Genomic DNA, 23,577 nt, shown 5'->3' on the forward strand with positions numbered 1-23,577 from the left:
GGGTCCGCCGCCTGCCCGGATGTCCTCCCGGCACCGCTGCCAGAGGGCGGTGGCGCCAGGCTTCCGCGTCCGGGTCGCGGCGGCGCAGGAAGGCGGTGTCGGCGCGGCGGGGCTGGGGGACACCATGGCCTTGCGCTGGTGGTGGCGGTGCGGCGCCTCCTCCCGCCGGGCGCTGCCGCTCGGCTCCCTGCCGCGCCTCCGCCCGCCGGGGCCCGGCTCCCGCCCCCCGCCGCCGGCCCCCAGCGCGGCGGTGAGTGCGGCGCGGTGGCGGGCGCCTGGAGGTCACGGGGAATGAATGGGGTGGCGGGGGGACCGGACGGGTCGTAGGGGTCGGGCGGTCGCAGCTGCCCCGCGTCGGGGCTGCCGCTCCTTCGGCCTTTCTCAGCCCACCTCTTCCCTCCTGCCCGGGAAGCGTGAAGGCCCGAAGGCTGTTCCGGCGTGTGAGGGCCGGCGGCGGCGGGCGGGCAGCGCCCTGCCTGTGGGGGGGCCTGGCAGGAGCGCTGTCGGCGCAAGGTTAAATGCGAGCTTAAGGGTTTTCAGGGCAGGGTTGGTTACTGTTGTGGGGAAGAACCTGTCGGACTCTTCTCTCCGTGGGAGCAGGGGAAGTGATTCTCAATAGTGTCGATTTTTGACGCGTTTGTGCGTAAGTTAGCGTTATGAGTGGTAATGGGGGGCCGTTCTCTCACGTTCGTTTACATCTTCCTCACAAGGCCAAGCTACTGTTCTGACCTGCAGTAAAGTGTTCTGGCTGTGATGCGTCCAGCATCGTGCATGATCCAGTCTTACAGTGTTAAGCAGCAGTGTAAAGGAGGGTGCCCTCACCAAAGGAATAATAGGAAGAGATCAGCTATTTTTAAACAACTGAAAACAGTGAGAGGTATGAGAGAGCGAACTAATGAAGGCCATACCACTGGGCACTGAAGTCAGACAGCAGTGAGTTGCAAATCTATGATAAGTTAGGGTTCTTCTTCCTCTCCTTCCTTTGTCTCCTTGCCTGGCCTTTTTTCATCCCATACACAAGGAGGATGGAAGGGTGCCCTGGAACTGCTGCTGTACTTGTTTCTCTTCCTGTGTTCAAGGGGAGAGAGAGAGACTTCAAGCTGCATACAAGGAGACACTGAGGCATGAGGAGCAAGTTGGGGGATCTCTTCTCCAGTGCTACGTCTCCTTGAGCATTTCTGTGGCAGTTTTTGGACAGGTGGTTTGGTGAACATGTAGATTGCAGTGATTTCGGGCTGGGTCAGCTTGACTGGGCCCCTGAGTCAGTGTGCACTCCAGGGCAGGGCTGGGTGGTTTTTGGGAGCAATGCCAGGAGTGGAGCAAAAGGTGCAATTCCTTTCTCAGCTTAGCCTATCTCTGCTTGAATCGTGTAGCTGGGACTGTGCCTTCCCCCAGGCTCCTGGGCTCCATCTGCAGGGAGAGATCATTGGAGAGATTGCTGGGCTTGGGTTAGGTTCTTCACAACTAGCAGGGAAGATGTGCAGGTGTAAATTATCATAAGAAGCAAGATGAACTAAAATTGCGTCAGGGGAAAACAAGGGCATGTTCTTCTGTTAATGTAGTAGATTACAGAAACAGCTCTTGTCCTTTTCTCTGTGCCTTGACTGGTGCAGTCCAGATTTATCTGCAAGACAGGGAACGTTTGAAAATTGCACCTTCCACGAGTGCAAAAGCAAGGTTTTGTTAAAGCAGTTCTGGGACGCTAACTGATACGCCTTCTGGGCTGGCCCTGTGAGGGGAGAAAGTCCAAGACTCCTGAGCAGAAGAGTCTGTTTAAGTCAGAAGCTAATGTACGTATTGGCAGTTATGTCTCATGTGATATGGAAGGAGATATGAGACTCCCTTTGCTGCTGGGTTGTTAAAATGGAGTAATAGAGCAGTGCTGATGAACAGACACTTGATTTTTGTAATCCAATGTTTTCTGTTAGTTTAAAGTTCTGTTAAATTAACCCTCATTTTTCTTTGTGCAGATGTGTCACTTTACCCAAAGAAGTTCACATTTGTCATTTCCAAAAATATGTAATATATTTTGGCGGTAAGTTGGAGATTCATATTGTTGTGTAATGGGTAAAGACGTAGCTATTGGGTGAACTGGGTAGTTGACTGTTAGCTGTAAACTTTGAAAATATGGTTATTAGCTCTAGTACATAAAGAATACATTGGGAGCAGTGTAGTTTCATGTGTCTTGGAAGACTTCTGTAATCTGTTAAGGGTGAGGCGTTGTTAATGTTTGCCAAATGTTGCACTTTGCCAGCCCCTAAAAGTCATATGATCATCAATACATAGCTATGCTGTCCTTGCACCTTATTAGCTGGCTGAAAAGAGTATTTTGATGCCTTCTGTTTATATTTTAGCCTTTGGTTAAATTTTGTGTGAGGGGATAGGAGGAGGAGGAAATGCTTTGAAATGTTTCTGTTTGGTGTATCAGGGAAAATGTGCTTCTAACAACATTAGCCTCTTGAAAAACACTGTCACCAGGTTCCATCATACAAGTACATCCCACTTGTGCAGTTGCAGTAAGACGGCTAGTGATGAAAAATACCAAGACCCTTTTCAACTTGGTAGAAAGGACTTGAAGAATCTCTATGAAGACATTAAAAAGGTAAGGGGTTTTGGTGACTATTCTGGGATTTTGTGATGCAACCATTGCTTTGGAGGATATTTGTTGAAAGAATATTCTTTATGTTCATGACCAGCTGTCTGAAACTTAAAATGAACGCAAAGAGAGATTTCTACGTATCTTATAGAACCAGAAAGCAATTTTTGTTTTCTCCTGATTTACACTGCTGGAATACATAATTTATATTTCAGATTACTCATAGTAGTTTTAAAAACAACTTCAGCTTACATTGGGTGGAATGAATACAGGCATAACCTTATACAATGCATACTGTTTTGCTTACAATAAACAAATTGGCTTTGTAACTTTTATGCTGATAAGTTCTTTTCCTTTTTATAGGAATTACTTGTATCCGCTGTAGCAGAACTTAAAGAAATGTGTGATTATTACTTTGATGGGAAAGGAAAGGCTTTTCGACCAATGATTGTGGTGCTAATGGCAAGGGCTTGCAACATTCACCATAATAATTCCAGGTGAGTTGGTCACTTTTAGATACATGGGCATATATCGTACTTGAAATTTATAATTTTTGTGTTCCCAAAAAACATCTAGTAACTATGAAAAGAAAAAGCTCCTCAGTAAAACCTGAATTTAAGTTCCATTGTGAAGTGGTATTTTTGTAGTTAGCAGTGCAAAACGGACTACCGTATTTATTACATGCTTCCATGTGTAAAATTGTGGACTATACTGATGTTGTAGCTGGTGATGGATAAATAACATTGCCAAATTCTGATAATTGTGAGGCTTTTAGTCAATTTTAGCTTCTTACATAAATGCTTTATTAGAACCTGCAATACTCCTTGAAACTTTATGAACTTAATTTAAATTATTTTTCATTTGTAACCACTCCTGTAGCTATTAAACTCTTGTCACAGGTAAGAACTTTGCTACAAGAAGAGACTTTCATAGCTTTTCTGGTAATCATGCAGAAAAAACATTACGAGGTGGTATGATTATATTCAAAGCTGTGAGACGTTCAAAACAGTCAGAGATTATTCCCCCCTGCTCAGGAGCACATTTCTACACTTTAATGTAAGATTCCAAGCTTAGAGCTGCTGTAATCCTCATGTTCTTCAAGTTACTTGTCTTTTGAAAGCAGTTTTAAATGAGCAGAACATCATGCTCACCCTGTACTCTATCACTTCTTGCTCTGGCTGATTGCAAATGCTTCTCTCTGCACATTCCTATCAGTTGTTATGTTTGCATTTTGAGAAAAGGTGCTGGAGTGTACTCTGCCTTCCAGCTATGCTTCCATTCTTCCCTTGTAGAGAATTTAAAATGCGAAGTCTTTGGTCCCTTGCCAGAAGTGTTTCTAGACTAATTTATCAGTATTCCTCTCAGCTCTCACGTCATTTTTTCCTTAGCGGTAGGTTGATGCCTTGGTGGACTTGATTTCTACCTCAGAGCATGGCATATATTTTGCTGCTTGATATGGCACCTCTCCCAGTATACCCCCTCCTATGTGAATATAATTTTGAAGGAGGAAGCAAACCCTAGTTGGCAGTGTCCTGTCCTGTGTGTGCCAATTCCTCTTGGTTTTAGGAAAATGTTGTCCAATGAACTTCACTCCAGCCTGATTCTGTTCTCCATCCAGTACTGCTCCTTGTCATTGTCTTAGAAGTAGCAAAAGGAACAATGTCACAAGTGAAGTTGACATGAAGAACAACAGCATGATGATGGCACTTTTTGATGACAAAATCATTCTTGATGACTGGCCATCCATGGTGGAATGAAAGGAAGCGCAATAAAACAAAAATTTCTGCTTGAGCTTGGAGGTTCATGAGTGTCCCTTTAGGACATAACCCCAGTGTGATCCTCGTGTTCAAAAAAAGATAAGTCCAGCTAGCTTCAGGGATGGACTACAAAGATAATCGGGGAGAATGAAGGAAGGACTTGTGGTCTATAGATTTATCAGGAACAGAGCTGAAAAAGCTATTTAAGACAAAAGACAATGTTGCTCAGAGGGTGGAAACTTAGGATGAGACTTAACAACTGGGGCAATGAGTTTTTGAAGCATCCTTCTAGTTAGAATAACAGGAAAAATAGTTTTGTCTCATTCTAGTGTGTAGCATGAGAAGCTTATGAACGAAGTTTTGTAGTGTACATCCAATATCAAGAAGCTTGGAATTGATGTCATATAGTGTAGGAGGTGAGCAGTGAATCAAAGACAAGAAGTAGCTGTAGAAAGAACTAAATTTGCCTTTATATGCTCAAAGCATATTTGATGTCTTTTGACATATGCATATGCTCACAGACATATTCTTGTCCATGTATTATGCTGGCTTGAAACCATCAGGACCAATTTTGAGACCTACCCTATGCCAGTGAGAAAGTGTGATCAGAGTTCAAGTGCTACGTATGCCAAAGGCAAGTGTTTGCTTTGCAGTAGCCAACTCTCAGCACTCTAAGCACTCTGATTTATAGATGCCCATGTCATTTGGCAGCTTTTGTACATCTGTTGCAGTTTTTGTCAGCACCTCCAAACTATGTTTGATGTTTTAAAAGCTTCCTCATTAATCCGAATGTTCCTAGTATAAGGACAGACTGAGTCATGATCTCTGTCATGTTGTTTTTAGAATGGAATTCTGAGTAGAGAGAACAGACGTGTTTCAGCAAAAGAAGAGAATGAAATCTCAGGGTATTTACTTTCCTCTTCTTTGCCTCATGCCACTTTTCTCCAAGCCTGTGATTACAATTAAAATTCACATATGTTTATACAGGTCTTCAGTGTACTGATGTTTGATTGATGCATGATGACCAGTGTCTTTTGAGGGTTGGGTAGGCCATGCCAAAAGAATATACTTTGATATTGTGGATATCCATTTACTGTGAGTTGATGAAGTTTTATGGGCATTTTCTTCTCTTTTGCTTTTAAGCCTCTTGAAGCAGGCTGTGTTACACCTGCTTTGTATATACATATACTTCCAGTTTACACTGATACTGCTTTCATTATTGTTGCTTCTTAAAGCTGCATTGCCTCCAGGTGACAAATTGTGCTTTTTACTGTTTGTGAGGAAAATTGAGAAGGAAACACTGCATATTTGTAACTCTGCTACTGTGCTATAGACCTGAGGGAAAAAAATACTTACTTTCCATTCTACTTCTCCTGATATTTTTTTTTAAAGATTTTTTTCCTCTTTCAACTTGTCATTTCCCTTAAAGCATTTTATAGTTCTTCTCCTCAGTTAATACTGATTCTTCTCCCAGACTTGTTCTTCTTTGTTGAAGCTTTGGTTCCCACGTATGTAATCAAAGATACTGGTCACAACATCTGTAGACTTGTGGGGTGAACCAATATCCTGTGGTGTTCATCCCTAGCTTTTTTTTTTTTTTTTTTTTTTTTTTTTTGCCTCTGGAGTTTGTGTTACTGATGTTGAGTTTCTGCTTCATCTTGCTGCCATTCTCAACTGTCATATAACTTGCTGGACCCAGTATACTTTTGCCTATTCTTTCATTTTCTTGTTGTTTTTCCTTTTTCTTTTGTGCAATACTAGTAGAAAAGGTAATACTCTTCCTTGTTTGGCTGTTAAAATAACAGGACACAATCTCTTAAGGTTATAGGTCCTGATCCTATGAGGCAGTTCACAGACACCTCTTCATCTTCACAGAGCCCCACCAGAATAGCTGAGGCTTCTTAAGTGAATAGAGGGGAACAACCAGGTATCTCTGCTTACAGGTTAGGTGACATGATCGTTTATGTTTAGATTTGAGGAAGGCTAGGTATTTAGAATACCCTCAGCAGGTTAACTGTCTTTCTAGAGTGAGGTTGCTTTAGTGTAGTCATAATAAGGAGAATAACAGTTGTATAAAGAATCTTAACTATTATCAAAAAGGTAAGTGTCTGAAGCATTCAGATTGTTCTGTGCTGGTATGTTGGTTTTTTTCCTTGAAGATCCAAGTGTCAGAAGTCCAACCCTGACTCCTTAGGTCCCCTGGGCAATGGCTTTTTGCTTAATGGTAGCAACTTAGGTTTGTGTGAGAGTGAGAATTGTTGTATAGAGTTTAAGCTGAGGTGATGCAAACTCTCAATTTCACACATCCTCTGGCATTTCTTCACATACCTGTGTGCAGAATTTCACAGAATTATCATTTAGCCTGGCTGGACCTAATGTTTCTGTTTAGGGTGTATTCTCCAGAGCTGTGCAAATAGGAGTTTCTATTTCTGCAACCAAAATGAGAGACAAACAAATAAGAGAAGGCCAAAGAAGTACAGAGACATCTCAATAGAGAAAATAGTGAGCACAAAAAATTTAAGGGGAAAAAGGAAAAGAATCCACCGGAACAGTGCAAGAAATACTTAAATGACCTGGCTAAACTTGATAGAATAATATTTCCTAAAGATATGAGGACCTGCCAGCAACCTTAGTCCTCTTTTCTTTTGCTTCTCCAAATCATAGTTGTCAGATGCCTGTACTGTATGCTTTTTTTCAGCTATTCTGTAATTTGCTCCCACGTTAACACATCTGTTCTCTATGCTTCCCCTAGTTTGCAGTGCCCTTCTGAGTCACAGACTGTTTCTGAAATGTTCGTTTCTTTCAGCCACACGGACTTAACAGCAAGACTGTACTTTGATGAGTGTGCTTTTAACACTGAATTTGCAAAATTTCTATTGCACATTTCCTGTCTCTAAACTGGCCATATTTAATTCCTGGCAAACACACTGCAAAGCTCTTTGCTGCAGAGTGTAAATACTGTTCTGTGTTGTTTTGAGTATGTGTCCGTCCCTTTTTTTGAAGAGGGATATTTGGAGGGAGAGGTGTGTTTGGTTTGGGTTTTTTTTAACCTGTAAGACCAGCCTTGGTCTGGTTCAGTGTCCATGAAACAAATTCTGTAATGGAGAAGACCTCAGGGTACTGTACGTAGGTCTATAACAGCTTATCACCAAATCAAGCAGGGGGTCCTACTGAAAAATAGAACATGACCAAGGACTTAATATAATGCATGAGTAAAAAGATAAAATTAAAAATTTTAAGATTAAAAAAATTATAAGTGTGTGTGTGTGTGTATATATATATATATATATAAAATCTTGGGGTGCCTTTACTTTGAGAATGACCTAAAAATGGCATCTTTCCACTTACTGGACTTGTGGGGATCCAGTTATCTATTGACTTGAGTTATCGCTACTTTTTTGCTTTTGTTTTGCAGGAGAAGCAGAATGAAAAATGGCAGGGAACGAGAAGGATCCTGTTTCTTGTGTGTTTTACCTAAAATAGGCATGCTCTGATTCAGAATTATTCTCACAAAATGTTTGTAGGAAACTATTGCAAAATTTTTTGCCAGCAGCAGGAAGAACCTTGCTTGCGAACTTGCAGAAATAATAGTTTAAAAAAAACCCTTTAGGTTAAATTATGACTTTTGATGTAACATTCTGGGAACCAGAGACATAAACCATGAGCATTCCTATGCCATTTTTCGTCATTGTCAGAGGTCAAATGCACTATAATGCAGAACTTTTCAAAACCTGCTTTTGAAATGTCTGTCCTTGTGCTGTCTTCATACTAAAAGATTTTTGGTATGTCGGTGAGTGTTGCCATTTACTGCTACTTCCCAGCAGGAAGTCCAGTCTGCTGACATAAATAATGAAAAAGGGAGTCCCCAAAAGGAGACCAGTGCATGAAAGAGGCTGGAGACCTTTACAGTTTTTTGAAGGTAAGTTCTCCTACTTAGTAACAATAGTTTATTTTGGAAAACTACTTACACTGAACTAGCATTTGACTAAATTACTAGTCCACAGTAAAACTTACCTTCAAACAACCGTGAAGGTTTCCAGCTCTTATTTTCTGTTGTTTAAAAGCCACATTTTCACAGGCTATGAGCCACGCATCCTGCTATTGTTAAGGATGTAGAACTCCCACTGACAGCAATGCAGAATTCTGCATAGAGGTAGGTGTCAGAACACAGTGTTATGTCAGCAGACTGCAAGATGTTCTTTCATTTTGTGATTAATCACTAGATTTTAATAGACATAAGCAATGCAAGATTTTAAACTCCCTTCAGCTGAGCTGAAATTACTATCTTTCGGTTAGTAAGATATGTTAGTAAGTATGTTTCTCTCGGTTCTTTTTCTGTTTTGATGGAAAATACTGTGATTTGCACTGTTATCTGTATACCACAAGTAAGGCATCTATAGATCAGAGGTAATTTTTTCTTTTGTTATGGTTTTTTTTGTTACTGGTTTGGGGTTTTTTCTTTGGTTTGGTTTGGTGTTTGTTTGGGGTTTTTTTTAACGCCCATGAGGGTTTGTTACAGCTATAAGGCAAGGCTGACTGGGTTAGCCATTTCTGCATGCAACCCGTGATGAAAACAGGTAGAAAAAGATAGATACTAGAACAAGGCAATGAGGCAATGGCAGTTGGATACCAGCGTAGATGGTCCTTTGTGTGAGCTATGTTGGCTCTTTTATGTTCATTTTGCCAACCTCGTTCCCTAGATAATTGCTTCTGTGTTCTTTGATTACCTTCTTTTCACCTAGTTTAAAAAATAGTGTGAACTACTGAGAGTTGAATCATCAGTGTTAGAGCTTCCCAAAGGCTGAATTTCAGTAAGTGTTAGGTAGTTAGTGTTTATAGTCCTGAGGTGATTGCAGTATAATTCCAGTAAATTCCTCAGTCTTTTGAAGAGCCTCTGAGGTCTTCAGATAACAGGTAATCAGATAACATAAAGGATAAGATCCATGAGTTAAGTCTTTCAAATATAGGATATAGGTTTCTGTGCCTGCTGATCTCTCCAGCTTGCTGGTTACGAGAGTTAGCCAGCTTTGGAGAGTTTGTGATGCTGCGTCTTACAGGTAGAGCAACAACAGACATAAGGAAAACTTAAAACTCGTCTACAAAGCTACCTGGCATTCTTTTCTCTGCCGTTTTCCAGATTTCCACCTCCTTGTAACCAAGTATGCTTGATGCTGTGCTATTTATTGCAGTCTGGATTCAGAGGGATTAGAGTCAATAACTCAGGAGTTTTGCAGTACTGTTAATGCAGCAAGGCAGAAAGAGGCCTAGTAAGGATGGAAACGTCCCACTGCACTTACTGTACTAACATGATCTTACTTTCTCTTGTCTTCCTAATTTCAGGTTTGAACGATGGGTTCAGACCATGGAAAAGCTGCAACAGCTGTTTTCAGAGAAACAGTTTTTGTTTGGTGTTAGTAGAGATTTCTTTTAGGGTATTGCAGCACACATAATTGATTTCAATATTTGACAGATCTTGTTTTTTATTTTAGGGAGGTGCAAGCAAGCCAGCGCTCTGTGGCCATAATTGCTGAGATGATCCACACAGCTAGCCTAGTTCATGATGATGTTATTGATGATGCAAATTCTCGTAGAGGAAAAATGACAGTCAATCAAATCTGGGGAGAGAGGAAGGTGAGTTTGCTATTATATGCAAGATTTGCCTTTGAGTTGCAGCAGAACACTAACCTAGGGTTTTTGTCACATTACTATCCCTAGGCACAGTCTTGGGATATGCTAGAAAAAGTATGAAGAGGTGTGCACAGATTGTGGGTAACACAAATGTGTGTTCCTTTTCTGAACTCTTGGAAGCATTAAATAATGTATGATTGTAGTGTGATTCTTACTGATCTTACATTCCCTGTGCCATTCTCTGCGGTGCTGTTGGAATACTTTGAACTTGTACCTCATCCAGAACACTGTATGTTACTCTGATTCAGTAGTAAATGCAGAAAGGTTTTCAGTCAGCATGAAATTCTTTTTGAGTTTTTGAGAGAGGTGTTTCTTCATAGAGCATTAAAAGGAAGGTCTTAATCAGAAAATGCAAAGGAAGAAGTACACTGCTGACGCATCAGAAATTATCATGGCAATTCAGAGCTAACTTGGCATAACAGTCACAACAGAATGGTCAAATAGGGAAGTAATGTTCAAAAAAACTTCACAGGCAAACATGTATTCAGATATTGCATACAGGGAGGACAGTGCTTATACAGAAAAATATAAACAAGCACTATAAGATAGGGGTTCAAAAATGGTTCAAATTTTAATATTTGGTTATCTTCTGTTTTCTGTTACAGTAAGATATGTGTGCTTTATGTAGGAAAATGATGTGATGTGAGTAGACCTGCCAAATAAAGGAAATTTTATTGTCTGTACTAACACTTACAGGAAAAGACTTAAAAGATCAATTTTTTATTATTATTCTTAGGCTGTTCTAGCTGGTGACTTCATCCTCTCAGCTGCTTCCGTAGCTTTAGCACGAATTGGAAACACTACTATCATCTCTGTTCTAACTCAGGTGATTGAAGATCTGGTGCGTGGTAAGGTCTTTTTCTGTTTTTATCTTCAGATTTGCTTGCCTAAGCAATAAATCCACAAATAAAAACTCCCATCTGTGCAACTTTTTAGGTGAATTCCTCCAGTTGGGTTCCAAGGAAAATGAGAATGAGAGATTTGCTCACTACCTCGAGAAGACTTTTAAGAAGACTGCAAGTCTTATAGCAAACAGTTGTAAAGCAGTATGTACGTCTGTCTCTTCTAAAGTTAGCATACCACACTGTAAGCTTCACAGCTAAACTCCTAGTTATTGCTTTTTTCTCTGGAGACCCTACAAAGCAAACCCTTTAAATGGTATTCGGCCAGAATGTGAATGGGTTTGAGATTGAACCATGGTAAAATGCACAGCTGTGTAGCCTCCCAATACTTTCACTTCTTTTTTTCTGTTTTATATTCATACACAGATTTATTGTTATTCTCACTTGAATCAAAAAAAGGTTCACAGTGGCAACCTTTAATTTATGAAATTCTGCAACTTTGAGACAGTGTTTTTAATCTCAGTTGATAATTCTTGAGCCTGTAATTTGATTTGAAGTTGTCTTTGACATCTGGTCCCAGTCATTGGTGCTGAGTGGGACCTTAAATTATAACAGTGGGAGGAAAAAACTAATTGTGTGTACTCTACATTATATTGTGAAAGAACAGAAGCATGTACTTCTTGATTCGTCTGGAGTTTTTAATTATCAATTGCTATGTCCAAACCTTTCTGTCACTCCGTTCTGTTACTTAATTACAAAAAAATTCAAGATGATGTTCTTATTGAAAAAACATGTTTAGTTTTAGTGCAGAAAATGGAGAAGGTAGGCAATAATCTCCCCCTAAAAGACAGTTATAACTTTATTATTAAGGGCGGTATAGCTGGTGTATGCTGTAGCAAGAGTTCTACGAGAATTAGACTGAAAATCTGTGCTAGCGTTAGTCATCTGCCTTTGTTCTCAGAGAACTGGTACATTTGTGCAATAGACAGCAGTTGAAAATTGCTTAAATCAAACGGATCATATAGAATGATATGCAGATTTTGTGGAGAGGGAAAATATCTTTCATTCTAGTTGGGGGAAAGAAATTAAGTCTTCTGGATTGCTCATTTTAATGGCAATATGACCCTGGCAAGAATTTCCCTTTGCAAGTCTTCATTCATATTAGTGGGCAATTGGACTCGTAAGGAGCATCACGTTATTCTGCTACACAAGTTTTTATAGTCACTTTGACAGTCTTCCTAAAAGAACCTTCCCAGGTAGAAGAAATCGCCTTCTTACTGGGTGGATTCTCCTTGCAAATGTGCTGTTTTGAGGTTTTTTTTTCATTTTCACAACTCACAATTAAGGATTTAAACGCTTCCCTCCAGACTGTGACTGTGATGCTAGTGAAGGGGATCTTTGGCTGCTTTTCTTCTAGTGGTTGTGCTGAGTTGTTCCACTGCCGAATTGCTGGAATTTTATATGTGTTATAAAGGAAAAACGGGAGCAAGGTCTGTCTTTATGGCAAAACCATACTTACTGCACGCAGTAGCAATGACTTGTATATATATATGTCTCCCTCGGTTTCTTTCTGCATGAATTAGGATAACTCTTGTTGATAGCAGTGAAAAGGGGATTTTTTTTGTTGTTGTTGTTTGCGATTGGGGTGGGTGGTGTCTTTTTTTTGTTTAGATGGTTTTGGCTACTAAGGAAAAGGATGGAATCAGAAGGGAGTTCTGTTTTCTGTAGTGAAAATGATAAGCAGGATCAGCAGGTCCACCTTGAAAGGAAGTTCAGTTGGGGAATCAAGAGGATTCACATCTTGTTTAGAGGGACCAAGCTAAGGAGAGAGATTATTGGTTTTCAGAACATCAGTTACAATCAGGCTAGTGTGTCATTAGAAGCAGTTCATTTCCTGTTAATGGTAGGAAAAAACAGTGATTTGTTTCTGTGCATAAATAAGATAAAAGTATTAACTGGAAAGACTATGTCAGACAAGCTCAGGTGGCATCTTAGAATCCTACCATGTCATGCCTTAGAGATGGAAGAGTACAGTATTCTTGGAAAAATCTTCAACAAGATAATAGATAGTCTGTCAACACTGGTCTAGTCACTGTATGAGATACCTTCTGCATCAGCAATGCATTACTGCATTTAAATCAAAAGTCCTTTAAGTTAGCAAATTAATTTTTTTTTAATGGCAGAACAGTCTGTTCAAGATGTTAGAGCCATTCCAGTCTCCAATTTATTTCTACAATAGTTCTGCGTGGGGGAATGCTACCAAAGTTGCAGTCAAAGTAATACATTGCAAAAGGAAATGGTGGCAGATGGCCCAGAGGCTCACTGAAGCCTTAGTTGCTGAAGGGCATTTTTCAGAGAAACATAAGAGGTGACTTTGGTTCAAGAATTCAGAAACAGAGGGGAAAAAAAAAAAGGTGAAGTGGAATTTCTATTAGTCATCAGGCAAGCTGGGGAGATGGCAAAATAAGCTGAGCAGGTTCGCTTTCTGTCTTTTTTTTATCCTGCTGTAATGTGAATTCCTAGCCCTCATAAAGCCGTTTATACTTTGCACAGCATACTTTCAGAAGAGGGATTAAATATGCTTGTTTTGAGATAAGTGTAAAGTTGCACTAGAGATTCTTGATTTCTCTGTCAGAGAAAGCATGCAGCCTCTTTGTGTAGGGCAAGGCCTTACAAGGCCTGTGTATGGAAGGTCTGCCTTAGGGACTGAAGAAAAGGAATACTCTGCAGCTCTTGATCTACCTGTGAGCTCCTGCCTTAACTAGTTCATAGTTTGGTGTGTGCACAGGGGTCCATCAGAAAAAACTTACCAGGGTGTGGAACTGGTGTCTAGGAAAATAAGACTGCTGACCCCCACCAGCAAAATTGATCCCCCCATGTTAGTAGCATGCAGGCTACAGATGTAGGGTAATAGCATCAGTAGCATTCAGATATTATGGTCAGCCAGTAAATTTCCTTATTATTTAAAATACAGTAACTCCTTTGGGGTTACATGGAAAAGCCTAATTAGCTATTATTCTCCATGAGGTTGGTCAAACACTGGAACAGGTTTCCCAGGCAGGGTGTGGGTTCTTCATCCTTGGAGATGCTCAGAAGTCAGCTGGACACAGTCCTGAGCAACCTGATCCAACTGTGAAGTAAACTCTGCTTTAAGCAGATGACTGGCCCAAATAAATAACTTTCAGAGTTCCCTTCCAACCTAAATTACTCTGTGATTCCACTGGAAAGAGGAACAGTGCTCCTGTCTGGAAAAACAGCAGTGGGTGAGCCACAAATGAGAAGGCAGGATCCTGACTGCTGCAGGAGATGGGCATGAAGGAGAAAGGCTGGAAAGGGAGAAGATTTTTAGAGCCTTTTCCTTTCCATGGTGTCCGCAAATCTTTGCTTTTGAGAGCAAACATCTCTTGGACTGTTCATACAAGCATATCCCTGCCCAGCAGCAGGTTTTCCTTTCTGACCTACAGGGCACTGGTATAGACGTGCAAGTGCTTTCAACTCCAGCTGCCATACTCTCACATGGTAACAGAGCAGGATGTATCTACCCAGAGCTGATTATAGAATATTTTATGGATGTGAAATTCAGTAAAGAGGCAAAACAGGTTTATAGTCTTCCATGTAGCATAAAATAATAGAAACAATTTTTTATTTTAAAACGTGTGTTTGAAATAATGCCAAGCATATTGACTTGCTTTACTGAATTCTAAGAACCTTTCTAAAGAATTTGTTCCAGCTGGCATTAGGAAGGATTTTTCATCAGGATTTAGTAGAGGACAGGTCTGAATTCTTGGAAGATTAAATTTGTAATCAACCAGTCATATCAGGGAAGCAATAGGATGTTTTCAAAGGGTGAGATTTATCATTTAAATCTACATCATTATATTGACATTGTTATCCTGACTTGTATTTGTAAATCCATGCTATTATACCAGTAGGGCTTCAGTTAAACTTCATTACTCTGAGTGACAGGCTGACTGGGGATAAGGCTGCCTGCCTGCATCCCAGGGAGTGTCCAGACGGGGGCAATAATCCACAAGAGCAATTTGAGAAATTGGCTCCTGAAGGAGCTCCCTGGTAGACAAGACCCAGTCATGTTGCAGGTTTATGATGAGGTCATGGTCAGAGAGTTGCTCACTTGAGGTGTGACAAGCATATCAATCTCCTGGATTTTTTCTTTTTTTGTCTTCAGAAATGTGCATAACCTGAATTGGAGCTATGACAGTCTTCTCTTGCAAAGATACAAGAATTAATTTTGCATTGATGAATTTTGCTTGTGTTACATTCTGTAACTCACACATCTGTTTTTTAAATGTACATATATTGCTGTGATTCTTTCTGGGGACGCAGACATTACCTATATAAAACTGCCCACCTACAGAAATAGGTCTGACCTTTCAGATTAAATGAGAAAGCTCTTCTCTTTACGTGGCACTTCCTCTCCCCATCTACCAACTTCTGCCCACTCTGACCCTTTGCCATTAACCAGGATTTTGTCACTGTTCTACTGAATTCCTTATTTAATTCTTCACATGAGATGTGGTGGTAGGTAAAGATTTCATTGAAACAGCGTAGATGCAGTCCCCCTGCCTTGCTGATATTATTTGATTTATATCATAGAAGCAACCAAAAGTTTGCTAGGCATGGTGCAGTAGTAGAAGATGTTAGATCTTTGGGGCAAATAGTGCTATGTCAGAGATAAGCATCAAAATGAGGATAAAAAGGCAAAATGCTCTAGTTTGATAGTCCCTAGCAACATCTATTTAAATAATCTCGTATTTGCAGTTGACTCTGTTTTAATAGCCTTCAGGATTTTGTATGATTAGATGTAATAAGCATTATTTTCCTGCTATACTATCCTCCTCTTTTGAATAAAATAGGGAAATGTGAGATGCTGTTAATGCCTCAGGCATCTAGATTCCTCTGGGTTTTAACTATTACCCACAGATGCTGGTTATGACTGGGAAATGTTCTGATGTTCAGCTATGAAATGCACTGATGCATGAAATGCACTCTAATCTTGTGTGAGTTGCAGCACATTTATTGGGATATAATGTTGTTTCTTACTTCCATCTTCATGTTCACTTTCAAAACTACTACTGGACTTGCTTTTAGTTTGGGGTTGGGTTTTGGTTGTTTTTTTTTAATGATCCTACCTTACATAGTCTTGAAGAGGAATTTTTTATGTGTATATATATACACACACATTTTTGTCATGTGGTTTTCCATGTATTTCCTAAAAATATATATTTTTAGCCTTGCATTAAGTAAAATGTATCTTTACTTCTTCTGTTAGTCACAGCAGATTTGGAATGTCTGCAGTAAACCAGGTCGGATTTTTGCCTCCTGTTCCTAATTGCTGCTTTGAAGGCTGAAATAAATCTGAGTATTTAAATATAACCAACCTCATTTTGCAAAGTGTATAATCAATACATAAATGCCCCTTACTTTGAGGCAAGATATGAATTCTCAAATCTTAGTTTGTATCCTATATTTTAGCTTTGTGGAGCTTATTCAGCAAAACTTCTGTCTCTCAAGTAGTCAATTCCTTTCTCTGTACACAATTAAAATTTTGTTTATCTCAGTTTAGTGATACTTTTGTCTTGCTTGGTGTACTTTCTTCATTCACTCTCTTTTCTTTGCCACTAATTATCCCTCGATACCTTTGTCTGCAAGCTAATTGGCCCATCTTCCTGAGTGATTAATTTATAGTTAACATCACCCTTAAAAATAATCTTCCTAATCTCAACTGTCCTTCCTACAGTTTTGTGGATCTTTTATGAGGCATGTAATGTCCATTTATCTGTTTTCTGACCTACAGTTATCCCCTGGCTGATTTATATATGTAATAAATTTAATTCCCCTGTCACTGGACTGTATATGACTACTAGCCTGCATGTGCAGTGCATCTACGTTTCTTCTCTCTTCATCCTTGCATTGTAATTTCTAAGTCTGATAAATATTTTAATAAAGCTAATAGCTTTCCAGACTTCAATATATTTTTAATACTCACTGCTGTTCAGCCTTGTTTTCTAATAAGCTTGGCTATTCGTTTGTATCCATGAACAGAGATATGCAAGAATGTGCTGCTGAGTCAGCTCTTTTTCCTTTCCCAGATCCCTACTGTCTGTGCTTGCTGTGTCATACCTATGGTCAGAGACTAAAAGTGGATGCTAACTAAAGCTTTCTATTTACTTGGGTTTTTTTTTTTTTCTTTTCAGGTTTCAATTCTAGGCTGCCCTGATCCCAAAGTTCATGAGATTGCGTATCAATATGGAAAAAATGTTGGCATAGCTTTTCAGGTAGTGCTTTTGTTGAACTACAGGGAATCTAAATTTTAAACTTTTCCAAACTGCCTTAGAAATCAAAAGTGGGTTTAATCCTTTCTATAAATCTTCTTTTAACAAGGATTATTCTGTATTTAGTTCTTGTTTAAAAAAAAAAGTTTTAAAATTATGTGTATGTTTATTTCTTTCCAGCTAATAGATGATGTGCTGGATTTTACATCATGTGCCAACCATCTGGGGAAACCAACAGCAGCAGATCTCAAGCTTGGATTAGCCACAGGCCCTGTCTTGTTTGCTTGTCGACAGGTAAGACAACAGGAATCTATTTCCCCAAAATAAAAAGCATACACTGCTCTTCACAGCACACATGGAGCTCAAACACCTGAAGTCTACAGTGTAGTTAATGAGCATGGCCTGGGCACATGTGAAAAATCGGCGTGTTCAAGATAGATGGATTTGGTGTGCGGACGCATTCTTTCAGACTGAGAAACACCTTCCTACACAAGTCCTCTTACCATTAGGCCCTTGTATCAAAAGCAGCACTAGTCTTTTGCTGCCCCAGTTCAAGTGCTTAACCTTCGCAAAGGGGCAGGTATTCAGTCAGTTTTTGCATGCTTTCTGCAGTTTATTCCTAAGTAGCTTCTTGCTTATGTTCTTGCCCGAGACATGTTGTTCTCCTTAGGCTTGACTATGTATGTAGGTTTTTTGCCAAGTTCTGGGCTTTGTATCAGTCCTGGGGCCAGGAACTTAAATCTCTGCCTAGCTTTCAGCTGGGCACCTTTATTTACTGGATTTGACCTCTTCATCTCTTTGTCCTCGAGTCTTGACCAGTTAGTTACAAACATGGGAAGCTTTCCCGTCTGAAGGTAAAGGTAATACTAGTTTGGATAAGAGAAAAAGGAGTATCATAAATAAAAAAAGCTTATAATTGGTCAAGACTTTTAGTGGCTTAAAAATTATTTGGAGGAGTACAAGGAAAACAGAAGTGCCAGCAGCAGCAAAAGAAACATTAACATTGGTGGTAATCCATAAAAGGGGAAGGAAGTGGCTTAATGCACCTTGCCCAAGCTTCTCGTTCACCTGCGGAAAGAAGATTTGGGACTTAAAAAGCAGTCCTTCCTACCAAACTTCAGAGCATGATAAAAAACTGGCACAGCTGGTTCCAGTAGAGCTCGTCTGTGATCTCTCATTGGAATTGCTGAGAGCTTGACATGGGAGAGGTTTTAAATCATAAAAAAAAATACAACTTTAGGACATTTATTTCCATGTCTTAATCATAGAGCCTGGGATGGGGGGAAGTGGAACATATGCATGTGTGTGTTTCCTCATCCTTTGGGCATTTACATGCACATGTATCTCAGAAAAGACAGGAAAGCAAAGAGTATCGGCCACTTAAGAATGCAGACAAATGCATGCTGAGAACAACCTCCTCCATGTTCTCAGTTCCTCCCCACAGACTCATCTGGGGGATTCACAAACTTGTTCCTGAATCCTTATTTCAGAATTTCTTGATAAGCAGCAGGATCTTGTTAGTCATCAGCAACTGGAGTTGTCTACAGTGAGAGACTTGGGTACAGAAAGAGGACGCAACTGTGAAATGGTTGGTTTGTTTGTGTGTGAAAGCTACTTGTAGAAAGAAACAAGGACATGTTGCAAATACTCCGATTTTGGCAGAGAATGGGTGACACTGATTGTCTTGTGGGTGTTGAATATTCCAATTTTTTTAATTAAAACTATTCTTTTGTTCATTTGTTTGGGTTGGCTGTCTCTGACTTTCAAGTTCATCTATCATTTAATTAGCTTTATAAGACAAATGAGTTCATAATATGGAAATACAAGAAAAGAAAATCTGTCAGTTTTATTTTAAAATCTTACTTGTTCTTGTAGGTCACTTTTAAATGCTTTTCCTCATTATATTTTTGATAGATGGGAAGCATACGTGTTTGCATTGAAAGATAACTTGACCATCTTGCAAAGTTTTCCGCATTAACCGGAAGGCTTCTTTGCTGAAACTTTCCTACTGTTTTCAAGAAACTGGAAGAACAGCATTACAGACTTAAGTAATATATAAACAAAGTATAATGCTAAAAAATTGTGGAGCTTGAACAGACACTTATCTGTGCTGCTACTAAAAGATGTTTCATCTATGTATCTGAGAATAAGAACTCCTGAACTAGGACTTGAAGATAGTCCAAAATGTAATTGTCAGTTACAGGCTGTCTTTTCGCTTGAAATTAATATTACTGCTGTCCTGCATAACCTTTAATATATCTGGTAATCCTCATGTTGTCTTCCTGACAAACATACTTTAGTTCGTAATGTGCTCTGGATCTTCAGTGGCAGCTGCCTTTTCTTCTTGTTCTCTCCCCTCCCTCTGAAATACATCTTTGTGCATTAGAAGATTAAGGAGAGGCCTTTATACAAAAAATGCTTGATGTGAGACATATTTATTCAGTATATGAAGCTAGTTCACTCAGTTAAAAAAAAAAATTTTTTTAAGGAAATACACTAGTGTACACTAAGTCTAAAGCCACTCTTAAACTAGTAGAGGTAATGGTTTATTTTTATTTAAGCATTTAACAGGAATGCTTATTATACTGCCCATCAAATCTGCAGAACTGCTAATAACAGCTTTGCTGTGCAGGTTTGGGGAGTTTTATATCCTTTAGTGCTTAAATATAAAAAGTGAAAGCATATGCATCCTCTGTCATTGTAAATACGAAAATGGATTATATGAACATTGCAATTAAATTGTCATTACATGGGAAGAAAGTTAGGATCTAGAGAAAGCCAAGTATGAGTCACTAATAAACTTCTAAATGTATCTTCCAAGCAGACCACCTATGAGTAATAGGGAAATGTCACAACAATGAGGGATGCCACATATTTGTTTCCTAACAAGTATGTAGATCTACAGTTTCAGGACCAAAGGTGCGCAAGGAAAGCAGATCATTGTGTACAAATGTACAGCAATAAAATAATCTATGACTATAACACTTTCAGACAACGTTAACAAACACCTCTTTCCTCTAAAGAGAATTCTTCTGCAGAGTGGCCGCCTTGAGTCATGGCCTTTGTTTGTGAAGAACCAGGTTTTTATATTTCTGGACTATATGAAGAAAGTGCCTGCATGACCTTCTCAGACAACTGACTTCAGTTATCTATCTATCATCTACTTGCTTTGAGTGTGCAGTACCTACTACAAATTCCACATCATTGAAAACAAAATACACTATAGTTGTCATTTTTCTCCTATAAAAATCTGTCCTGAGCTTTCCACAGGCAAGGGCCTGTGTATATGAAACACCAGAGCAATGGAAAGCGTAAGTGGATATAACAGTGAAAGGTATAACAAGGGTTTTACAGGTTGAAGTGTGCAATATAGATATAGCAAAGTTCCTGGGTTCTCTGTTGTTCGGGGAGGGGGGGAAGGTGCTACTTCTAGGTGTGCCAATGCTAACCATCGTTTGTGATACAAGAATACCTGAACCAGATTACACACCTGGAATTAGCCACATCAGAAGTTACCACACTGGATCATCGAGTGATGGTCAATCAAGATGAAATCGCAGGTGCTAACTCACTACCAACAGAGCCAGCCAGTTTCAGTTTTAAATTGCTTGGGCTTTGCTATACTGCAGTCCTATGCAGAGTGCAGGTATTAACCTATAGGTATACCTGTAGTAACAACAGTGGCAGGGGAACAGGTCTATACTTCGGTTTCTTTTTGACCTTGGCACAGCAGGCAGCTATACAGAAAACAACTCCTAAGCTGTACAAAACCTTTTCCCTTTGTGCTTAGTTTCCAGAAATGAATGCTATGATAATGAGACGATTCAGTAAGCCAGGAGATGTTGAACGTGCTCGGAAATATGTGTTGCAGGTAGGACCGATACCAAATATTTAATTCCTGAAGTGCTGTCCCCGCTGAAGTCAGCCTGAAATTCATTGAAGTAAAACAGCAGGGCTGCATTTTCAAACACATGTTAAGTAGTATGTAGTCTTCAGCTGTCTTACTGGCACAGTGTGTTAGCAGAAATACTAGGTACTGAAGGCTTTTTTTTTCTCTACCCCCCCCCCCACGCATGAAATCCACATAATAAAAGTAAAAAGCTCATGCATGAACTCGCTTCCTTCAGCTGAAGAGTAGCTGTATCCAATAACTGGTGTAAGCGATGTGTAATTACCAGTCAGTCTTGTAACTGCAGTGCACGCTCCGTATCAATTGACTCTGGTCTGAAAAGAGTGAATAATTGTCTGTGCAAAGTTAATACCTGTTTTTTCAGGATAGCATGGTTTTTTTGTACACCTCTATTTAGAGCAGGAGGGGAGGGATTAAACCATTGGTTTCTAATCCTACTGAATAGTATGTTATTAATACCAGTATTGTTTTGTAAGTATAGTTTCGCATGGATGAGTTTTAGTATTTTTACAGTTTGGGGAAGAGAGGTAGGATTCAATGAACATAGAATGAATCCTCTTCCTTTCCCCTTTAGAATATCATTAAAGGTTGAGGGTACTTAGTGACCTTAAACTTCCCCCTGTAACTCAAAGAGGCAAAAGGCTGGAGGGAGGCTGACCAGTTATCCATTACCTTTAACTGTCTTCTTACATAAGAGTGATGGTGTGCAGCAAACAACCTACCTCGCCCAGCGCTACTGCCACGAAGCTACAAGAGAGATCAGTAAGCTACGGCCATCCCCTGAAAGAGAAGCCCTTATTCAGCTGACGGAAATGGTACTCATGCGAGACAAGTGAGAGAACTCCTTCCCCTGATTCTGGCAGCTACTTACCAGACTGTGCCTAAATTTACTTCAAAACTTATTTGCTTCCAACACAGGCTACCAAAAATTATTTTTTTAAAAAACTTTTTTCTTTGGAACTTCTACTTTTTTTTTTAAAAACAAGTTTAAAGTGTTTTATTGTGGGAAGCCGTACAGTTCAGAGAAAATCAAGTTGTGCTGTACAATTGTTTTAGTGGGGGCTATTAATTGTGGGGGGTGGGAAAGATGTTTACATGTTGATGCACAAAGGTCACAATGAGAATAAATATAAATCAGTGAAGTTGTTCCAGATTTCACTTGTTCACACTAATAAACAGAACATGCATGTTACTATCTGATAAACTCCTGTGAAGAGAGATGGTTTGAATGCTTTCCTGGCTGTTAAAACTACAGAAGTACCTGGAATTGTATATGTGGAAATTTGTTTATTATAAAAGACTATATGTAGGCTTTAAGTGGTTATATACATAAATGAGAAGTTTTCCAATTCATAATGAAATACAGGTATGTTACTGGTTGCTACTTGCTAGCAGAATTTGAGATTGCTACAGTTAGGAAAATGAAAAGCTCAGTATTTCTAACTCATGCTGAAAATGGCTGACTCAACAGCCAGTCAAAGCTTCAACTCCATCACCTTCCATCACTCATTTATAGAGTATATTTAATACCCTCCTAGAAGTCTGCTTTGAAGTCCCGGACACATTCCTCTTGCAGTAATTACCCAGTACTACCACATTCCTTTTCAGGATATTTAAGCCACAAAATTAGCATAACAGGGAAGTACATCAGCTCTAACTATCTCTGCCTGTGATCCCTTAACACAGTGGCTCAGTGTACTGCATTCCCTGTAAAATGAATCTGCAGCCTGTCATGTTTGTTCCCCCCTTGTCCTATCTTGAGGACTGCCTGCTGTCTCTGCTCAGCTAGGCACATCACCAAGCCAGAGTTTCCACTGGGAAATGTCAGTTACAGACAGTGTCCCACTTACTGCATCTAGATAAGTAGATTCAATCAAGAATCCTTGCTAAAATTAATTTTGGAAGAAAAGAACTTTTAAGAGTTTGTATAAATGTGTAATTCAGGTTTCATGTCTAATTTATTTTCCCTCTGTCAGTGATAAAGTCACATTACAAACATTTGCTTTTTAGTACATTGCCTGGGATAACACAGCCATGATTCGCTATGAAAGCATTCCAAAATTCTTTGCCAAGCCAACCAACAAAGTAATGGACAAGACCTTTGGTTCACTTATATATTTATGAATGGAAAAAGTCATAATGTAAATTTACTCATTAAAAAAACTTGGGTACAAATTACACATACATAAGACCACCCATTTTTTGATTCACATAGACACCTTAGACCCAAACAACTCACTGTAATAGACTTTAGTGAGAATACTCCAGGTAAAGATTACAACAATTGGAAGCATCTTGGATTTTTAAAAAAGTATATTTCAATACATAAGTTTGTATGCATGCTTTAAACAAATATAGTTCAAGAATGAGCAAAGAGTCTAAACAAAAGTATTATGACCAGCACTAACATTAAACTTCTCATCCGGATTTTAATATGTTAGTCTAACATAGTGTTAGTTACCATGCTGTACTGAAAAATGTAATGGCACAA

General features: G+C 39.5%; 1 protein-coding gene across 1 annotated transcript; it reads left to right on the forward strand.

Moving 5' to 3' along the window:
- On the forward strand, positions 1-21,922 carry PDSS1 (decaprenyl diphosphate synthase subunit 1; the record flags this gene model as incomplete). The annotated part of the gene is made up of 11 exons (XM_082015037.1): positions 1-250; positions 1,971-2,035; positions 2,479-2,602; positions 2,960-3,093; positions 9,843-9,984; positions 10,778-10,889; positions 10,978-11,087; positions 17,099-17,179; positions 17,357-17,470; positions 20,967-21,047; positions 21,782-21,922. The coding sequence occupies exons 1-11, from the start codon at positions 20-22 to the stop codon at positions 21,920-21,922; spliced, it is 1,335 nt and encodes a 444-aa protein (XP_081871163.1). The 5' UTR covers positions 1-19.
- Positions 21,923-23,577: the final 1,655 nt, after the last annotated feature.

Source organism: Phaethon aethereus (genome assembly GCF_964289735.1).
Source record: "Phaethon aethereus genome assembly, chromosome: 2".
Lineage (NCBI taxonomy): Eukaryota > Metazoa > Chordata > Aves > Phaethontiformes > Phaethontidae > Phaethon > Phaethon aethereus.